At 50.4% G+C, this 20,000-nt stretch overlaps 1 protein-coding gene across 1 annotated transcript in view; it reads left to right on the top strand.

Annotated features, from left to right (window-relative positions):
• Nucleotides 1-20,000, top strand: part of TNRC6B (trinucleotide repeat containing adaptor 6B) — a 111,078-nt gene that overhangs the window by 43,933 nt on the left and 47,145 nt on the right. Inside the window, 9 exon segments of the mRNA XM_075575048.1 lie at nucleotides 5,419-5,506; nucleotides 11,840-11,861; nucleotides 12,637-12,984; nucleotides 15,129-16,529; nucleotides 16,532-16,648; nucleotides 16,651-16,677; nucleotides 16,680-17,597; nucleotides 18,544-18,676; nucleotides 18,773-18,831. Of these exon segments, the coding sequence (XP_075431163.1) occupies nucleotides 5,419-5,506; nucleotides 11,840-11,861; nucleotides 12,637-12,984; nucleotides 15,129-16,529; nucleotides 16,532-16,648; nucleotides 16,651-16,677; nucleotides 16,680-17,597; nucleotides 18,544-18,676; nucleotides 18,773-18,831 (3,113 nt within the window).

The raw sequence follows: 20,000 nt of genomic DNA, 5'->3' as shown, positions 1-20,000 counted from the left end.
AGGCGAGCGCCCTCTCCTTCAGTGCTCCTGATGATAAAACGTTTCTAAAGAAACCAAAAACAGCAAAGTGGAGACCCGTATTAGTTGGGGTGACTTAAGTCCCTTTCTCATCTCTTCACTAAACTCAACCAGGGGCAACGTACGAGGAGCTCTCCAAACTGGAGGTTCTGCAGCCCCGTACAGTATGAGTTGGGTCAGTCCCATTTTTAATTCAGGACACTGTGAACCCTTTAGGTCAGGGGTGTCAAACTCGGTCCTCAAGGGCCACCAACAGTCCATGTTTTTAGGATAGCCCTGCTTCAGCACAGATCGATGAAAGACTGAGCCATCTGTGCTGAAGTAATGCTATCCTGAAAACATGGACTGTTGGTGGCCCTTGTGGGCTGAGTTGATACCCCTGCTTTAGGTGCCTTGTGATGTAGCCAGGACGTCATGGGGTCTGGTCCGCTAGGTGGGCTTCCAGCTTCTTTTCCAGGGGAGATATGGTTGTACGCTGCCATGGAGCTCTGAACGTGACCTAGCCGATCAGGGATGAAGGGGATTGGTCTTCCATTCGCGTCATCGGAGACATTCCCACGGCACTGGGGCACTTCAAGGGTTAAAACGGCTGCTTTGTACACCGTGAGAGCGTGCGTCCCGAGCAGCGGAGGGACCTGGTCACCAGCTGGGCATAGGCTGAGTTGTGGCGTTTCCAGGCCAGCAGAGATCTTGGTAGCTAAGGGTGCGTCATCCTTGGAACTGGCCTGACCTTGTGTTCCGTTCGTTTCCGCTACAGAATTGCTTTTTGCCAGTGAGAGGGAGAATGAAGAATTGAAGGTGGTTTTGTTTTCTATTCATCCTCTGAATGGCTCCACAGCCCTGATCTCTCCCAAACGTCTGTCTGACAGATGAATAGCATGTACTTGTCCTAGTTTTGTCCTTGATACAAGCAAAATCCATCCGTAACTTTGTTCCGGCTGAATGTTCTCGGGGGTTGGGAACCCCATTATCTCCATGTGGATGTAATTTTCTTGTTTTATTTTTTTCCCCTGTGTCTCTCTTGCAGTTGGCCTTTCGGGGCCTACTTTTGCAGAGCTGATGAACATACACAAAGGGTATAGGTGTGAGAGCCTTCTGTTGTGATTTCAAGGTGTTCTGTGACCGTAAATAAGTTATGATGGGTCAAAAAGTGGCGACAAACGTCCACCGTTTGGACAGTGTACATCAAATAAAAAACCCACGTGTGAGCACCTTCACAGGTCTGCAACCCTGCCCTTCCCCATTATCTCTAAGCATACAGTGCTTCCACTGCAGCTAGGGATTCTGGGTAATGACCTATCTCAGACATGTGAACATGGTATTATTTACTGTGTTCTGTGGAAATTCTGCTTTCATTTCTATAAAGAAAGCAGATCAGTGAGGGGTTTAGGAGGATGAGTACATTTGTTTAAGGAAGTACAATGGAAAGTTATTTACATGGTGGGTTTTTAATCCGTGGGACGGCCCCCATGTGTTCTCCCCCCCACCCCCCACTACGTGGGACTGCCCCTTTATATATTGTAACATAATACAGTATATACTCTGCTCCATTTGCAGGATTCGGTCACCTATAATTACACAGAACCCGAGGAAAATAGAAATTGTATATAGATTTTGATTTATTAAAGAAATAACATAAGGGGCCAGCAAATATGCTTGTCGAATATTTATTTGTTTTTAAATCAAAATCTATTTTCTTCGAGTTCGGTGTAATTTGATTAATTTGCCACTTGCCCATCCCCTTTATCTGTTTGGCAAATGACTGCACCATAATTTAATTTTAAAACAAAAAAAAAAGTGTGGCGTAACTTTGCCGGTACATAAAACCGTTTAAAACTCGCCAAAAGATCTGACGGAGATGGTTAAATCCCTCCAAAGCATTTGATTACTGTCAGTGTGTCCGTCCTGAACCGTAGACGCAATGGGTTTCTGGATACTTGAGTTTATTTAGATGGATATCTCGCACCGTGACCTGCATACAATGACACTGGCACTCCTAGTCTTGTACAGAAGAAGATTTCGCTGGGCCCGGTGAATCAGTATGCCGCCCGTGGCATTGTATTTCCTGGTCCCATGTGCACCCGTGGCCTCAGGACCCAGCGTTTGTGAGAGCACTTGTTTTCCTTTCATACCGTCACATGACATGGGGCTGTTTGAGCCTTTAAACACCACTAGGGTGAGATCCCGCTGTCAGACGCCATCTCCATTCCTCGCGGTGTGTGACCCTGCATGCGTAGAGCGTTTGATTGAAAGAAAGTTCAGTGTCTGTCCAGCCCGCACCCTTTTTTTAGCTTCAGATCCACTGCTCTGAAAGGCGGCAGAAATGGCAAAACAGTCAAATGTTGAAGTATCCTGATGTAACAGTCTTTGCTGGTCCTGCTGTCGCCACATATAACGCAGAATATCAGGAGTGTGCATAGCGTTCAATGTCACGAGATCCCGGCGTGGGTCGGGAGCGATCATCTTTGCTACAGCTGAACATGTACGTTTTTATAGCGCTACGCAGTGATCGTTAGCGAGACTATACAGGGAGGTTACATGGAAAGGTTTCGCGGGTGTTTAAAACCGCAAAACGTGAAATCTCTTGGTTTATGTTGTGGTTTAAAAAATGTTTGTTCTCGGTTCTGTAGTATTGGATAATAGTATTAGATAATAGTGACTTGTTTTGTTTTTATTCAACTCTTAATGCCATTTTTAATTAGTTTAAAGCATACTTTGATTTCTTAGCAGCACGAGATCTTTGCAACACTTTCCCGTTTACCGGGCCAGCTTTCGAATTTTTACGCACGCTAACATTGACTAGCGCTGGTTGGCTGAGGTCATGTGACTCAATTTTATCTGTCCTGACAAGTGCCCAGTGAGTGTACGGGCCTGCAAGAGCGTGGCCGGACAGATTAAAATGGATTGTGCTGACCACCCCAAGCGCAGTCAGCGGCAGCGTGGATGCAGCCGTAGTAATTTAAGAATACATTGTAGCTGCTGAGTTACACTGACTGAAGCAGCCATTATGTTAGGCACACAATCAGGATTTGTACAGATTATAACGGGAGCACCAAACGATTGGCAGCTTAGATAAGAATGTAGAATTATACATTGTCACAGGACTGACATATACAAAGAAAAAAAGTTTAAAAGTCGTATTGCTGCTCTGAACAGTAAGACCTAGGGAAGTCCCTGCTTCACAGAGCTCACCATCTAAAGGCTGATGGATGAAAGTGAACGAAGGACAGGGGCACATTAATTAAGGGCAATGTAACGAACACCGTCAGAAATAAAGTGCAAGTCTTTTTAAAATGGCCTTTAGAAGTCGTCGTCGTCGTCCCCCCCCCCCCCATGGTAAAACAAAAGGCTGGAGGTTTTATTTAATTAGCAAATCGACAGGGGGGGGGGGGAGAGGGGGTTCTATATAAAGAATATTTCTTCCCCCCTTTATAGTCTCTGAATGAGGGGTGGTTACTCCACCTCTGGCCTCTCCTGGCCCTTTTAGAGCCAATAATAAGCTGGGAAGAAAGCGGGAGGGTTTTGCCGTATATTCTCCTTTTCAGTGCATAATACAAAGAGCAGTAGTACAGATCAATAAAACAACTATGTTTATAAGTGAAGGGCATGTACATAGTCGCACACACACACCCCCCCCCCCCCCCCCCCATTTGTACATAATCTCCAACTGATCTCCTTCGCCGGCGCATTTACAAGTCGCTGCTGGTTCTGTATGGCAGCGGCCGTGAACGTTTCTTGTGGGCTGCTGACCTCTGGTTTTTCCATTTCTGGTTTGACCTCACATGATTCTGTGTGGGGACCGTGCCCTTTCTCTGCTGTATCTGTCCCAGGCGGGCGTTGGAAGGGGCTGCATGTCAGAGCTATGAAATCTGACCTGCGCAGGCCTCTCTGCAGTGAAGGTGATAAGATAAACAGGGCTTCAGACCTCTGGAAAGCCTGTGTCCTCCTAGGTATCTCAGAATGTGCCCTTTTCGCCCCAGCTACGTTAACTAAGCAGATTATAAAGCAAGCCGGGGTTGTTGTGTTTGCAAAACTTGCCCAACAACCGGATTAATGTGCAAGTTCCATGCAACCCAACAGCCTTCTGTAATCGGGAATAAGCCCACTCAGAAGCGCCCTTCAAGCACTGGAGGGATGAAGTCCCATCCCAGCTGCCACTATATCTGTAGCCCCTTCGCCGGCAGCAATAGGATAACGGTTTTGTTTTAGGAGGAACACGTTCCGTTTCTGCATATTATACCCGTGGTGTCTCCACTGTAACCTCTGTATAGTCGGGAAATCTGCTCATCACAGCAGAAGTGCGTTTTGCACTGATTAATTCATGGCCAACGTGGGCGCTGTCGAGCCGTTATCCTGACATTTCAGTCCTGGGGAAGGTAGAAGGGGCACATTTGTCCGTGGTGCTGAACAATATAGTTTCTCTGACTCTTCTACAACTAGTTTATCACATCTGTCATCTATTGCTCATTTGGCATGTGTGCTAACTGATTCCACGTCAGCCCGGTAATGGAGGTCCAAGGTCTTCAGATCTTACTTGGCCAACATTGCTAAGACAGTCAAAGCCATGATCAGTAGCACACGAGGGGCCTTTGGCTGGTATGCTTGATTGCAGAGCCCCCCTCCCGCCCCCCCTAATATTCGAGTAACCACCAGCCTAGATTTTTAAGCCAACAGAGAACTTTTGTTGGTTGTTCTCCAGGGTGGAATTGGAGCTCTCCATTAGGCCGCGCGTATAGTGCCTGCGACGCGTGACGCCACTAGCGAAAGTTGTATTTCGCTGTGCGGCGGCATTGCGGGCGACCAGGCCATTGATTGGTTCAGGGGCTGTCTGTCACATGAGGCGACAGCCTCTGAAAAATCAAATATTCCCGGCTGCAAAAAATTGCGTCGCTTGGTCGCAGTCGCGCTTACTATAAGCGCACGCGGCGGCGACAATGCCTTTGTTTTCGGGCGACGTCGCCAGCACTAGAAGCGCGGCCTTAGACTTCAGCCGAGTCACAAAGCGAGAATGTTTCTATTATAATGGCACGTGTTTTGTTTAGGCATTGTAAATATTAAGTGTGGCAGTTACCTGTGCTGTAAATGTAATGTATGCATGGCAGTGATTGGCTCTCAGTGGGTTTTTGAAAACCGCCATTTTTATTAGGGGAGGGGGGAATCCTTAATTTGCGAACCCGGACAAACAGCGGATTATACATAATGTGTTGGATTTGTCACATAATAGGGACATTTTATGATACAAATGTAATGTTTCATTTTGACCCAACATTTGTATGCTGCTACAAAGATTCTCTTCTGGCCTCTTCTAGCAGCTGAGGTGTCTTCCTGTTTTGTCTGTTTACATCCCCTTAAACCCTGTGTCCTCGGTCTCTGCTCAAATGGTCTTTTCTCCTCCCTCAGAGAGAAGGAGCAAGAAAGGGAAGAACAGTTAATGGAAGACAAGAAAAGGAAGAAAGAGGATAAGAAAAAGAAAGAAGCTGCTCAGAAGGTGGGTAATATTGCAGAGTTTCCAACCTGGGGGTGGGGGGCCTTAAACCAGGACCCCCCCCCTCCCAAACTGGATTAATTGGGGGAAGGTTTGTAGAGCTCAACCATGATGTTCCCAGCTTCACCACCTCCCTCCCCCCTTTCTCTCTCCCCTCCCCCCATTTTCTCTCCCCTCTCCCCCTTTCCTCTCCCCTCCCCCCCTTTCCTCTCCCCTCCCCCCCTTCTCCCCCCCCCCTTTCTCTTCCCCTCCCCCCCGCCCCCCAAGTGGTGGTTCAATGTACTAAGTTTTTTTTTGTTTTTAAGGTTTCTGTAAAACCCCGACAAATGAGTGCAGGGGTTGCCCCTTCCAAAATAGAAGTAGGAAAAGGTCAGAGAGTGAGTCGGAGAGAGAGGGCTGTTCCCCTGTATCACTAACTACGTTAATATATCCAACCAAGTATAGTTACATCCTCGGCAGGATATATTGATTTAGCAGAATCCCTGTTTTTAAAGGGGTGTTCAAGGATCTGGTACCCCAATCTTGGTCTTTTTTTTCTTTGTGTGCACTGAGTGAAGGGATCCCAGAGACAAATGCACATGATTTTTTTTTGATGGGGGGGGGGGGGTTATGCAGTTTTGAAAGACTGGACCCCCTTTGCATATCTGTTATAAGTGATCTCTGCATCATTCCCAGAATGCTTTGCGCTTTGACCTCCGCTTTGATTTTTGTCGTTGTGATCGTTTCTTCCCCGGAGTTGATCTTCCGATATTTTCTTTTCATATTGGAATTCTTATCATCCACCGTCCTTAACTCCTTCAGTGCCAGAGGCGTTCGGTTGCAGACCCCTGCAACCCCAAAGGGTTTAATGCAGGGTTGAACAACTCCAGTCCTCAAGGGCCACCAACAGTTCAGGTTTTCAGGATATCCCTGCTTAAGCATTGAGCCACCTGTACTGAAGCAGGGGCATCCCTAATTTCTGGCCTGTTGGTGGCCCTCGAGTACTGGAGTTGGCCATTCCTGGGTTAATGGTACTCGATCCCTGCCCCAGAGATCTTACATTTCCAGTGGCTCAAATACAGAAGGCTAAAGGGCCCAGATTCACTAAGCTCTGCTAAGCCTCAGCGCTCCATATGGTGCGTACGGCTCTTCCCCTGCAGCTTAGCACCAGTTATAAAACACGGCCCAAGGTCACCGGGAATAAACCTCCAGAAGTGTCTGAACTCCGCCGGTCTCTGCCAAGTAAGACTGCTTGTATCTTATAATGGCAATGTGATTTTCCCAGAACTCCTCCTTTTCTGCATGAAGTGCTCATTCTTCTCTTTGAAAGATCATTTCCCTTCTCCTTAAGCTCGCTCCCCCCCTCTTTCTGCCCACTGGGACAAGCAATTACCGTCCTCTGTAAAAGCACTTTGGCTCTGTTTTTTTGGCCTCTAATTCATTGATATGCAGCCCTGTTTTTCAGGCATTTCCTTGGCAACGGTTAACTGCCGATTCCCATCCGCCTGAGTCTTGGGTGGTGGTCCGATGCCCAAAACGGAGTGCTACCCTCACTGCTGCTTCTCTCTTCCCCCCTCCAGTTTGGCAAGGTTAACCCCTTGCCTGCAGCCAAGGTGTTGTACTCCTCTCTGGCTGTGAAAGGGTTAACCCTGTCGCTTTCAGCCTGTGTGTTTACGGGACTGGGAAGCAGTGGGTCCCGGAGCTGTGATGTGACACTTTCAGCTTTAGGGACCCCCTTGTTGTCACGAAACTTAAAGCTGGAGGTTGCTTTGCTTCCAGCAGAAACAAAATGGCGGCTCAAGTCATCGTCATCCATTGGGGGGTGGGCCTGGGAGATATGCAAATACAAGGGAGAACCGGCGTTACTTTTAGAGGTAGGTAACTGTGGGACCAGGGTGTTCCCGGAGCTAACATCAACAGGGTTCAGCTCTGGGGATCCCTGATGCCAATCCAAGTTTACAAGGGGGAGGGCCAGTGGGAAAGTGCTCCTTTAAGATAGGTTTGTGCCCTGCTTTTCCGCCTATTTTGTGCCATTTGAGAGATACATGTATATTTTTCTACATCTTTATTTATATAGCTCTGTCCATGTACACCGTGCTTCACAGCAGTAATACATATGACATAATATAACATATAAGGGAAATAAGTCCTTGAGACATTAAAAGAAACTATAGGAATAGGAATCCCTGTCCCGAAGAGCTTACAATCTAAGTGGTAAGTATGGAGACAGTAGGAGGGTGTTCTGGTAAGTGCGTCTGCAAGGGACCACGTTTGATGTATGAGGTGTATAATATCAGCCATGGAGCTACCCATATGCTTCGATTAAAGGGGATTTTTAATAAAGGTCCTAAAGGTGGATAAAGAGGGGGCTAGTCTGGTATTGAGGGGAAGGGTATTCCAGAGGTGTGGGGCAGTGAGTGAGCGAGGTTTTAGATGAGAAAAGCCTTGAGATACAAAAGAGGTAAAGACAAGAGATCCTTGAGCAGAACACGAGTCAGGATGGTGTATAGTGAGATATTAGGGTGATATGTGAGGAGGGTATAGTGAGATATTAGGCTGAGATGTAAGGAGGGGCAGATAAGGGTATAGTGAGATATTGGGGTTAGATGTAAGGAGGGGCAGAAGAGTGTAAAGCTTGAAAAGTGAGTAGGAGAATTTGTTAAGTGATGCAGAGTTTAATAGGAAGCCAGGAGCGAGATTTCGGCAGGAGAGACGCTGAGACAGATTTTAGGAGAGCGTGAAGTGATTCTAGCAGCTGTGTTTAGGATAGATTTTGTAGTGGGAGAAAGGTTGTATAAATATATGCTCAACCACAGTGTCACTGCGATGACACGTACATTCGAGACTGTCCTTATAATGCCATCATATTACCTTTGACATCGGCTGAGTAACTGAAGCTAATATCTTCTAAGCCAGAGCTTTCCGGGGCACATTTGGTGTGGTGGTTCTAATATAAACCGTATCTACCTGTTCATATGCCGCCTATTATCCTTTCCCTTGGTGATGGAACCAGGCTTCGCATAACACGATGTGCTCCGCTCTGTAGTAAACATGGATTGGCCCTTTATATGCGCTGCTTTTTATTCTCCCTGGCGCCATAGAATATTTTGGAAATGAAATCCTTTTTTCAGGCTCTTTAACAAGGAGTTAAACATGCTGGCTAATACAAAGGGTATTTTGCGGTGTGAATGGGCAGGTCCCTCCAGCTCTTCTCCTGCTGAAGTAAGAGTGACGAGGGTTGGAGAATGCTTTTATATTTGGAGTGGCACTCGAGGAGGGAAAGAGGAGATTGAATCTTGGACTCTTGCCAGTCAAAAGGTTAGGATGGTGCTGTCGGCAATTACTTAAGGCAGTAAAATATTTATTTTTTTGCCCCATATAAATTCTTTTGCACCCCTGGTGCCCAAAATACATATTGGTGAAGTCAAATCTACAGGATGGGGGTCGGGGGGGAGAATGGCAACCAAATCCCTGGCCAATGGGAAGCTGCAGCATTGGCTGTGGTTTTCCTATTGCATTTAAATCCCCTTTAAAAACCAGGAAGTGATACCAGTAACTTCATCTGTAAGTAACTCGGGGCACTGTGTGTGTGTGTGTGTGTGTGTGTGTGTGTGTGTGTGTGTGTGTGTGTGTGTGTGTGTGTGTGTGTGTGTGTGTGTGTGTGTGTGTGTGTGTGTGTGTTGAAGCACTCCCCGTGCAAAACGTGTAGAGGTCGCCACTATCGTGTAACTACGTCATCACGCATATGCTAGTTGCAGCCTCCTGATCTGTTGTGAGCGGCTCAGCTGTATGGAAGTGAGAGGAGGTCTCCCCCATCTCGCCGTTCGTGCGCGGCCGCGTGCAGGACGCCTCAGCGGCGGATCAGCTGTTGAGCTTCTATTTTGCATCTCTCTTCTTCCTGAGTGCTGCGAGCGGCCGCCCGGGGACTCGCTGTGTTGGGTCCTATCTGTGTTTGATCGTTGGACTGAGCAGCTGTCACTTGGGATTGCAAGCAGCCTGCTTTTATTCTCATATCATGCGAGTCAGTGATATGTTTGTGTGTTTTTAATACACCCGTGCCATTCATTCTGCTGCGCTGGGCCTCTCTTCTATTTGTTGAAGATCTCCTGTGGGTCACCCAGAGGGAGTACTCTGCGCTTCACAAAGAATACAGCGCAGGGAGTTATAATAATACAATAAGCGCAGCAAACTCAGACAATGAGAGAGGAAATCCCTGGCCCGGAGAGCTTACAATCTAAGTGGTATGTTGGGAGAGTTACAGAGACAGCAGGTGAGGGAATAAGTGCTGTATATGGCAGTGCTTGGGTACAATGGGTGGTAGGAGTGACTGTGGGTGTGGGACAGTGGCCAGAGGCTATTGGGATGCTTGATTTATGGGGAAAGTTTTAAGGTTGGTCAGGATTAAATCAGGTTAACACAATTTGCATGGGAGGAGATGGCAGGGAGACGTGGGTGAGAGCACATATACAGCACATTTACAGCACATACACAATCCCGATTTGTGTTCTGCTCGAGGATGTCTTCCCTCTACCCCTTTGTATCTAAAGCCCTCTCCCGCCTTAAACCTTTCTCACTGACTGCCCCACACCTCTGGAATGCCCTTCCCCTCAGTACCCGACTAGCACCCTCTCTATCCACCTTTATAGCCACCTCCAAAACACACCTGCTTAACGAAGCATATGAGTAGCACCGTGGACAGGGCCGCCAACAGAAATCATGGGGCTCAGGACAAATGAAATAAGCAGGGCCCCGCCCCCGCTTCGCCCCCTGAACCCATAGCGCGCCTACCACTGGAAAAAAAAAATTTGCGCGCAACTTTTACTGAACTATTATCTTCTTATTGTAATATGGGAAAAAAACATTACAATGCAATCTGTTTATTTTTATATTTTCAACAAAAGACAGGTGACTGCCTGCCTGGGTGGGTGAATGAATTGAGTGACTGGGTTGAGTGACTTGACTGGGTGGGTGCTGCTACCTGCCCCACCAGACGCTTCCCCTCCTGCCCCCGATATCCCTGCGGCTCCTTCCCGGGCGGGAGGTAGGCTCGGGGGGCGCGGGAGGTGGGCGGCTGTGGGGTATGGGGGGGGTCCGGGACGCCAGCAACGCCTGTCCTACCCTGTTGGCATCCCTGTCCCCCCCCTGTTGGCATCCCTGTCCCCCCCCTGTTGGCATCCCTGTCCCCTCCTGTTGGCATCCCTGTCCCCTCCTGTTGGCATCCCTGTCCATGGCTGATACTATACACCTGATACATAACGCTTGGCCCCCTGCTGACACACTTACCAGAACGCCCTCCTACTGTCTCTGTACGTTCTTCCTACCAAAAAAATTGATTGTAAGCTCTTCAGAGCAGGGACTCATTTTCCTAAATGTTCTTTTTATGTCTGAAGCACTTCTCCCCATTATGTGTTATTTATATCATTTATTATTTATATCACTGTCACGTGTATTACTGCTGTGAAGCACTATGTACATTAATGGCGCTGCATGCACACATGCATGGTTGGTTTGGGTGGATTGCTCCTTTTTGAAGCAGAAGATATGGAAGTGCACAGGACCCGAAAGGCCTTCTGACTGCAAAGGGGTTAAGCCAAGTTACGAACAACCCTTACTAGGTCTGCCCTTTTACTCAACCCCTCATCATACCATCAGCAGCTTTCTACGAAGTTGGGTTAGAAAAGGGTCCTTTTTTTACCCTAGCAGCACACTCAAGGCAGCAAGTTGGGGGGGTTAGGGGGAAGGCTGCCACCCATTGCCCCCCCACCACCACCTTTACCCCCACCTTCAATCACTGTGTCACAGAAAATGTGCCTGCCTTGGAGATCTATTGAGTGTATGACACTAGAAATGCCCATCCAGCATTGTGCTCATACCAGAGGTATTAAGGACTTCTCCTGACTCTGCACTAATTGCCCTGCTTTTCCTCTATGCAAATGCACGGGACAAGCTTTGGGGGGTAGGTTACCTCTAGAATGTCGCACCCACGTGTTGTGTGCTGAGACGGCAGCGAATGATTAGGAAGCATGGGAGGGGGGAGCTGCTTGTGTCCCTATTTTCTATAGAACCAACACTGTACACAATGCTTTGCAGAGTGACTTTATACACGAAGCACAGTAAACAGAGCAGGAATCCCTTCCTGGGAGAGCTGGCAATGTAGTGTTTGTATGTAGATTACGTGAGTTTCATCAACGAGTAAAAAATCAATTAGAATTTATTTGACCTCTGCTAAATCTACTGGTGTTTTTGTACCAAACTGCCATTTTTTTTGTGGGTGGGGGGGGGGGAATATTGATTTAAAAAATGCAGCTACTGTCCTCGTTCTCACTAACTTTATTTCTCTTTCCCTCTTGTGGACAGGTCACAGATCAAAAAACCAAAGGTAAGACGCCCCGGGGGGAGGTTATGGTTACATTGCGAGAGAGGGCCGGTTTGGAGGAAGAGGGGTTTGTTCATGACTCATTTTATTTTATTCTTCCGTATGTAGCCCTCCCGAACCCTCCCCCTACTGCACCCCCTCTTCTCCCCCCCCTGCACATATCACTCCCTCACCCCCCTCCACCCCCCCATCACCACCCCCAACCTCCCATAAGGAGAGGATCTCGAGCAGGAAACCTTGTCTCTATAAGAACATACAGGGGAGACCCGCTGCCTTGGTCCTTCAAAAAAAAGAAATAGCAGCACCCATACGTGCTGATCATTTATGCCCAGGTTATAGGTTTTACATACGTTAGTAGATCTTGATTTGCACTTTCCAATGCGGTTTTTATTTTTAAAATCTGATGCCCCGTTCAGAGTATATAAGCGTTTCAGATGAATGTCCTGGAGGTTGACATGGCGCTCCCCTCAGAGATAAGTGGGGACATTTCTCCGATGTTGGATATTAAGGAAATCATGATTTTTAACATTAAAAAAACAAAGATAAAAATGACTGCTCAGCGTGCTCAATGGGAATAATATGAGCGGTGAACGCATTTTGGCTTCCTGTGGGGGGGGGGGGGGAGAATTGCTGCGTTAACCCATTAGGTGTTGAAGGAGCCAGCCATACACTGCAGAGGGATGTATTGCTGGCCTCTCCAGCTCAGTAGGGGTGAATGTAAGTGACCTTGAGAGCGTCCTTGTGAGGCCTGCGTTGATCTTTGCGTTTCCCTCCCCAGTGCCCGAAGTGACGAAACCAAGTTCAAGCCAAGCAACGGCCGCCAGCCTGCCTGGCAGCTCCCCCTCGCCTCCAGTCAATGGTGGCAACAATGCCAAAAGGGTGGCAGTGCCGAACGGACAACCGCCCAGCACCGCCCGCTACATGCCTCGGGAGGTGCCACCGCGATTCCGCTGCCAGCAGGACCACAAAGTGTTACTGAAGCGCGGGCAGCCCCCTCCGGCGTCCTGCATGCTGCTGGGGGGTGGAGCAGGGACTCCCCCCTCCTCCACGACACCAGGGGCCGGCCCAGGCAACGCACAGCCAGGGGCGGGGGCGCAGCTGCATGGGGTCAGCGGGCCCGCACCAGGTGAGAGGATGGGCAGCTGCTAACGGGGGTTGTACGGGGGGTGAAGGGCTAGTAAAAGTGTGTTTGTGTTACATTCAGCATGGCACCTTTTATCGGACTGAGTCAGATGGCTTTAGTGAAGGAGTTGGCTCAGTGGTTACCTTTTGAAGTGGGTGAACCAGGTGTCTGCTCTCCCTGTGATCTTGGCACATCACTGTTTCCTGTTGTCCCCATGAGGGGACCGAAATCTACCTGTAGGAGGTCCATACGTAGCCCCTCCTTTCCTCCCCAGGTAGTCTCCATGCCAAAGCTGAAATATGTACCTCGAAACCTTAATATCTTATTTGTAAACTTTGGGAGGGGATTGGTGAGCACTGACCAGGAAAATAACAGGATTTTCTATTTTCTCTCTCTGTTCTGCCCCCTCCCCCCCCCCCCCCCCCTGAGCCGCGGCTCATGTGAAGGATAGAGTTGCGTTGACTTGTGGGGGATCCATACTTGGACCCCTGGCTGTGTTAATCCCCGCTGCCGCGTGACACTGCGATTGCATTCCCGAGCTTTGCCCGCGGGGACAAAGTCTCACTACATCACTATATGCATTTTAATGTGAAAAGTCCTCTCCCAGAATTCTCTGCATCATTTATCCTCCCTGTTGATTTGGCTCCTGCTGCAAAGTGAGGGCAGTGGCCGCATCAGACTGGAACTAGTGCTTCGTCTGATTCAATCTGCCATTTTCTATCCCCGGCATTTTCAGAGGGAATGAAGCCCACATAGAAAGGTACAGGGACGCCTGAGGCTGCTGCAGGAATGCTGCAGAGGGACAAACTTTTATAAGGAATACTAAACCGTTTATGTCTATTTATTTTGTCTCATTTTGGAATGTTATTCGAGTCCGGTCATAATTTAACCAGAATTCAATGGTGCCAGTGTAAGGGCCGTCCTATACTGTGTGCGGCCGTGCGCGCGCATGTATGTGTGTATGTATGTACACTGCGCATGTATGTGTGTATGTATGTACACTGCGCATGTATGTGTGTATGTATGTACACTGCGCATGTATGTGTGTATGTATGTACACTGCGCATGTATGTGTGTATGTATGTACACTGCGCATGTATGTGTGTATGTATGTACACTGCGCATGTATGTGTGTATGTATGTACACTGCGCATGTATGTGTGTATGTATGTACACTGCGCATGTATGTGTGTATGTATGTACACTGCGCATGTATGTGTGTATGTATGTACACTGCGCATGTATGTGTGTATGTATGTATGTGTGTATGTATGTACACTGTGCATGTATGTGTGTATGTATGTACACTGTGTGTATGTGTGTATGTATGTACACTGCGCATGTATGTGTGTATGTATGTGTGTATGTATGTACACTGCGCATGTATGTGTGTATGTATGTACACTGTGCATGTATGTGTGTATGTACACTGTGCATGTATGTGGTAGGGGAAGACACACACGATGAATGCTTTCTCCTGACGACTCGCGCTGGACATGTTCTGTAGTAGCTTCAGACCATAAGAATCTCTGGTATGGAGCCTTTGAGAGGCTTCCAAGCCAGGATTCAGTACAAACATCTGTACTCTCACGTAGGCCACAGCTCGTATTCTGCAACAAAACAAACAAATACAAGCGCTTTGCTGAAGGCCACTTATTGCATGGAAACTGACAGCAGAAAGGCGTGACTTGGCCATAACTCTGATCCCTGGCATGTTTAGGACACTCCTGTGTCTTTCCCCTAGCCATTTTGGATTCCTTTATTCTAATTCTGCTCTAGCACCTCTGCTGGGAGTCCATGTATCCCGTACTAAAGGGTATTGTCACATTTCCTCCGAGCCACCTTCAGTGCATTTAATTATTAAATGTTTTGCATTCCCCTAAAAAATAAAACACTTTCCTGTATTTTAACCTTTTGAAATAACCGCGGTTTGTATTGTTGGCTTCCCTTTGCTAATAAGTGCATCACATAAGCCAGTATGCTGAAATTCCAATTAAAGTTGGCTTTGGAACATAAACAGTGAAGTGGTTTGAGGAAGAGAAACAGTGTTGAAATAGAACATGGTGCACGGGTCGGGTTGATTTCAGGATGAGCGCAGGCTTCCCATTGGTGTCCCACAATAATTGGCTCGTGCTTTTCCGTTTCAGATTCATCATTGGGGGCAGCTGCTTCTTCAAATTATGCAAGTTCCACTTGGGGCTCAGGAGCCCCCTCCAGCAGCGGCCCCTCCGCAAACCCCCCCCACGCCTGGGACAAAGTGATTGTAGACGGGTCGGACATGGAAGAGTGGCCTTGCATCGCCGGCGTGGACGCAGAGCCCCCTTCCGACAACGCCACAGACAACAACAGTGCCTCGAACCCAGCCTCGGAGAAGGGACCCCCGCAAGGAAGCGCCACTAACCACAAAGGGAGGGGGGGCCAGAGCCAGGGTCAGCAACAGCAGGCCCCCGGCAGCGAATGTATCCAGGGAGTCTGGAAATCTGACTCCAAGGCTAAGCCCGTCCCGTCTTCCAACCCGGCTGCGGAGGCCACCAATAGACAGGGAAACTGGAGGGGCGCGGGCGGGTCAGAGAGAGCGGGGCCTGCCTCTGGTTTCAGCAACTTTAACCCAAATACCAACCCGTCGGCCTGGCCGGCTCTGGTCCAAGAAGGAAGCAGGAAAGGGAACCCGGAGCCAGACGGCAGCTTCTCCAGCGCACAGCTTGGCCCAGCGGGTCAGACCTCTCGGGAGCAGCAGTCAAAGATGGAAAATGCGGGTGTCGGTTTTGCGGCCTCGGGCAGGGAGCCAGCTGCGACACAACACACTGACGGACCAAAAAACGGAAACACTAACTCTACGAACTCGAGTACTTCGAACCCCCAGGAGAACAAGGGAACGGCCTTCGGAGTGGGCTCGGGGGATGCCTGTCGGGTGTCTGACCCCTCCACTCAAAGCACTGGAGATAGAAAGAATGGGGGGGTGGGCTTATGGGGGACAACGAAGGGTCCGTCTGCCACAGGGGATGCCAACTGCAGTCACGGCAACCCCAGGAGTAATGGACGGGAGAGGGAGGACCCAAGGAAGGGATCTTCGTCTCACAGACCAAACGGGTCCAGGGGGGATTCTTGGGACAGCAAAAGTGGCGGCAATGGGTCATGGGGCTACGGCCCGCACGCAGACACAAACGAAGTGAAGTGGGGTGAAGGGAACAAAGTGGGGCCTGGAGGGCCGTCTCAGGGAGAATGGAAGCAGCCGGCTGGGCATGAGGACTTGAAGGTGGGAGAGTGGGGAGGCACAAGCCAAGGAAACTCTAGCACTGGAGCATGGGACAATCAGAAGGGCCACTCAGTATCGGAGAACCAGGGCAACCCGCCATCAGCAGCCTGCTGGGGCCGTGCCCCCAGCTCCGCGGGAAGCGAGGCTGGGGTGCAGAGCACTGGAAGCAACCCCAAGGCCGGGGGCAGCGGAGACAGTCTAAACTCCGCCAGCCGGCGCCCCCAGAGAGCTCCCATCCCAGACTGCCAGGCCGCTCTGCAGACCATGCTGAACAGGACTGACTTGGATCCCCGGTGCTCTCCAACTCGGGCTGGGGCCAAACCCAGATCAAGCAAGATGCTTCATGGGAGACGGAGGAAGCGAAGTCCCGACCCGAGGGCAAAGTAGATCGAGGGACCGAGGGCTGGGAAAACATATCCAAGCTAAGAGCTCAGGGGGCTGGGGGATGCCCCCAGCCAAAGCAATCAAAACAAGTCTAGCTGGGGGGAGTCCCCTGCCCCAGCACCAACCCCTTCTGCCCAAGAATGGAAGGACGCCAAAGCGGCTGGCTGGAATGACTATAAAAGCAGCCCAACTAGTTGGGGTGGTGGTGGGGGAGGGGTTGGAGGAAGACAGGAGGAGAAGGCAGCACCCGGATGGAGTAGTGACAATGGGGGAGGTGCTGAGCCAGGGTGGGGCTCTCGCCAACCCAATCCTGGAGGTGGGTGGTCTGCAGGAAAGAACGGCTGGGGGGGAGGTGGCAGTGAGGAAATGGAGCCTCCTAAGGGCCCTGGGGGTTGGGAAGGCTCAGGAAACAACAAATCCTCCTCCGGCTGGGGGGAGGTGGGGCAGAATGACGTGGGATCTTGGGGCAATGGAGCGAATTCCAACCCTGCTCCACGAAGTGGCTGGGAGGAGGGCAAGAGGCCACAGGGGGGGGGAGGAGGAGGAGGAGGAGGAGGAGGAGGTGGTGGTGGTGGTGGTGGTGGAGGGGGGGGTTGGGGCGAGGCAGCTAGGCCCCCACTACCCTGGAACAAGCAGCAAGAAGCGACGCCAGCAGCAGCATCTCCTGGCTCTTGGGGGGGCACACAAGCACCCCCGCCTCCCGGCAGCGGAAGGCCACAGCCCAACCCCGGCTGGAAGAGCGGCTCTCAGTCGTCGGCTCCCAAGGAAGAGGAGCAAAGTGGCTGGGAAGAGCCGTCCTCGCAGCCGATCAGCCGCAAAATAGACATTGACGACGGGACTGCGGCCTGGGGCGACCCCACCAACTACAACTACAAGAACGTCGGCCTGTGGGACAAGAACGCGCAAGGGCCCCCTGGGCAGATGCCACGGGAGCAGGGAATGCAAGGGTCATTAGCCAGCAAGGTGCCACCATCAGGTATGGTAGCTGGTAACTCTAACCCAGCATTTGGTATTTATCTATATTGTTATTGCCCATATGGGTGATTAAAATCACTGTTCCCACCAGCATTATTTATAAAAATGGATTATCACAAAATTCTTAGCTATCAGACACCATTGCTTGAAAACTTGAAGAAAATGTACAGAATCTGTGTGATTATATTGCCAATAACTGTTGAAGGGCCTGTGTCCTCATAACGTGGGGCTTTTCCACAAGACTCCTTAAGTACCGGAAGAGGCCTTGCGGCCTACCTACTTGAAAGGGCCAAAAAAAATGTTTTTCCAACTCTGAAAAGTGTCTTCTGAAAACGCGTCCCTTTGGAAATATTGGAGTGGAAGGTCCTTTCTACATGTTTGCTTTATAACGAATGCAAAAACACCCACCTTTTAACAGCAGAGGGCCTCCGGAGCGGACCCCTGTTAATTATGGCTCCAGAGACCCCCTACCTGAAATTCATGTCCCAGGTGATGCCGGTAACTGCCCCGGCTGGGTACACAATGTAGCCATTCAAAACTCCCATGGCACGGTGGCCAATAGGAGGCTTCGACATAATCCGTTGTGGCTTCTTTTTTGGCCCGGGTGACGAAGTATCTCTAAGCAAGGCCATACCGGCATCACCTACGGAGGGAAGTATCTCAGAAAGCAGGGGGTCCCCAGAGCTGAAATCAACACCAGTTCAGTTCCAGATGCCTTTAATCGAAGTGTTTGTCAAAAAGGTCAAAAATAAGCGTAGAAACACTGATCCCAATTGTTATCAAGTCTTTATGTTTAATATAATGTTATGCAGTTGGATAGGTGAGGAATGGGCCTTGTTTTTTCCCGCCCCTCCAAGGGAAGGATATTGTGGACCTCGTGAATTGTCGTCCTCTAAATTGATTCTTACATCTCTGAAAAAGAATCTTAAAACCGTTGTATTTTTCAGTGTGGAGCAAAAGCAAAGCTCCGTCGGGTGACAATGGAACACTAGCCTGGGGCGAGCCAGCTGAACCTGCTTCAGGGTGGGAGAAGAAGAGGTTGGGCCCCCAAACCCAGGCTGGGGGAACGCACCTCCTGTAGCGCCCAGTGCCATGAAAACTGGTGAGTTACAGAAGGAACGAGAACCGATTTTTGTCTGACTTGGCATTTTTCCAATATTTACTTTCTAGATACAGTGATCTAGAACAGTGGTTCTCCGCCCTCTCCACGGGAGATCCCCCACCAAGCTTCTGCAGTAAACACCCAACATTCTATTGATCGGCAAAGTCGGTACATTCTCCTGTGCGCAGGTACATTGGTTATTGCTGAAGCCTGGTGTGGCGATGGATTCCAGATGAGTGGCTTGGGAACCGCTGATCTTGGAGCCTTGTTGCAGAAGTATAGATTACTTTGTAGACTGCGGTACACACGAGAAGGAGGTCCTGTGAGGTTTGGAAAACTCTACACTCTTGTTGCTCCTTTAAAAGATATCACAACCTGAAATAGATGTTAACATGTACAAGAATTCAACAGCAAGATATGGCTGTGTAAAATAGGGCATATGATGATGAAGCAACTGGGAGTGAGCGCAGTAAGGGAGGAGCTGCGCTGGGAAGGAGCGCGGTAGGGGAGGAGGAGCAGCGCTGGGAGTGAGCACGGTAGGGGAGGAGCTTCGCTGGGAGTGAGCCCGGTAGGGGAGGAGCTTCGCTGGGAGTGAGCGCGGTAGGGGAGGAGCTTCGCTGGGAGTGAGCGCGGTAGGGGAGGAGCTTCGCTGGGAGTGAGCGCGGTAGGGGAGGACCTTCGCTGGGAGTGAGCGCGGTAGGGGAGGAGCTTCGCTAGGAGTGAGCGCGGTAGGGGAGGTGCTGCGCTGGGAGTGAGCGTGGTAGGGGAGGAGCTGAGCTAGGAGTGAGCACCGTAGGGGAGGAGCAGCGCTGGGAGGGAGCGCGGTAGAGGAGGAGGAGCAGCGCTGGGGAGGAGGTGCTGCGCTGGGAGTGAGCGCGGTAGGGGAGGAGCAGCTGCGCTGGGAGGGAGCGCGGTAGGGGAGGAGGAGCAGCTGCGCTAAGAGGGAGCGCGGTAGGGGAGGAGCAGCTGCGCTGGGAGGGAGCGCGGTAGGGGAGGAGCAGCGCTGGGGAGGAGGTGCTGCGCTGGGAGGGAGCGCGGTAGGGGAGGAGCAGCTGCGCTGGGAGGGAGTGCGGTAGGGGAGGAGGAGCAGCTGCGCTGGGAGGGAGCGTGGTAGGGGAGGAGGTGCTGCGCTGGGAGGGAGCGCGGTAGGGGAGGAGCAGCTGCGCTGGGAGGGAGCGCGGTAGGGGAGGAGCAGCTGCGCTGGGAGGGAGTGCGGTAGGGGAGGAGCAGCGCTGGGGAGGAGGTGCTGCGCTGGGAGGGAGCGCGGTAGGGGAGGAACAGCGCTGGGGAGGAGGTGCTGCG

The sequence above is a fragment of the Ascaphus truei genome, chromosome 17 (genome assembly GCF_040206685.1).
Source record: "Ascaphus truei isolate aAscTru1 chromosome 17, aAscTru1.hap1, whole genome shotgun sequence".
Classification (NCBI taxonomy): domain Eukaryota; kingdom Metazoa; phylum Chordata; class Amphibia; order Anura; family Ascaphidae; genus Ascaphus; species Ascaphus truei.
Note: the sequence above shows the minus strand (reverse complement) of the source record. Positions and strands in the feature narration are given on the sequence as shown.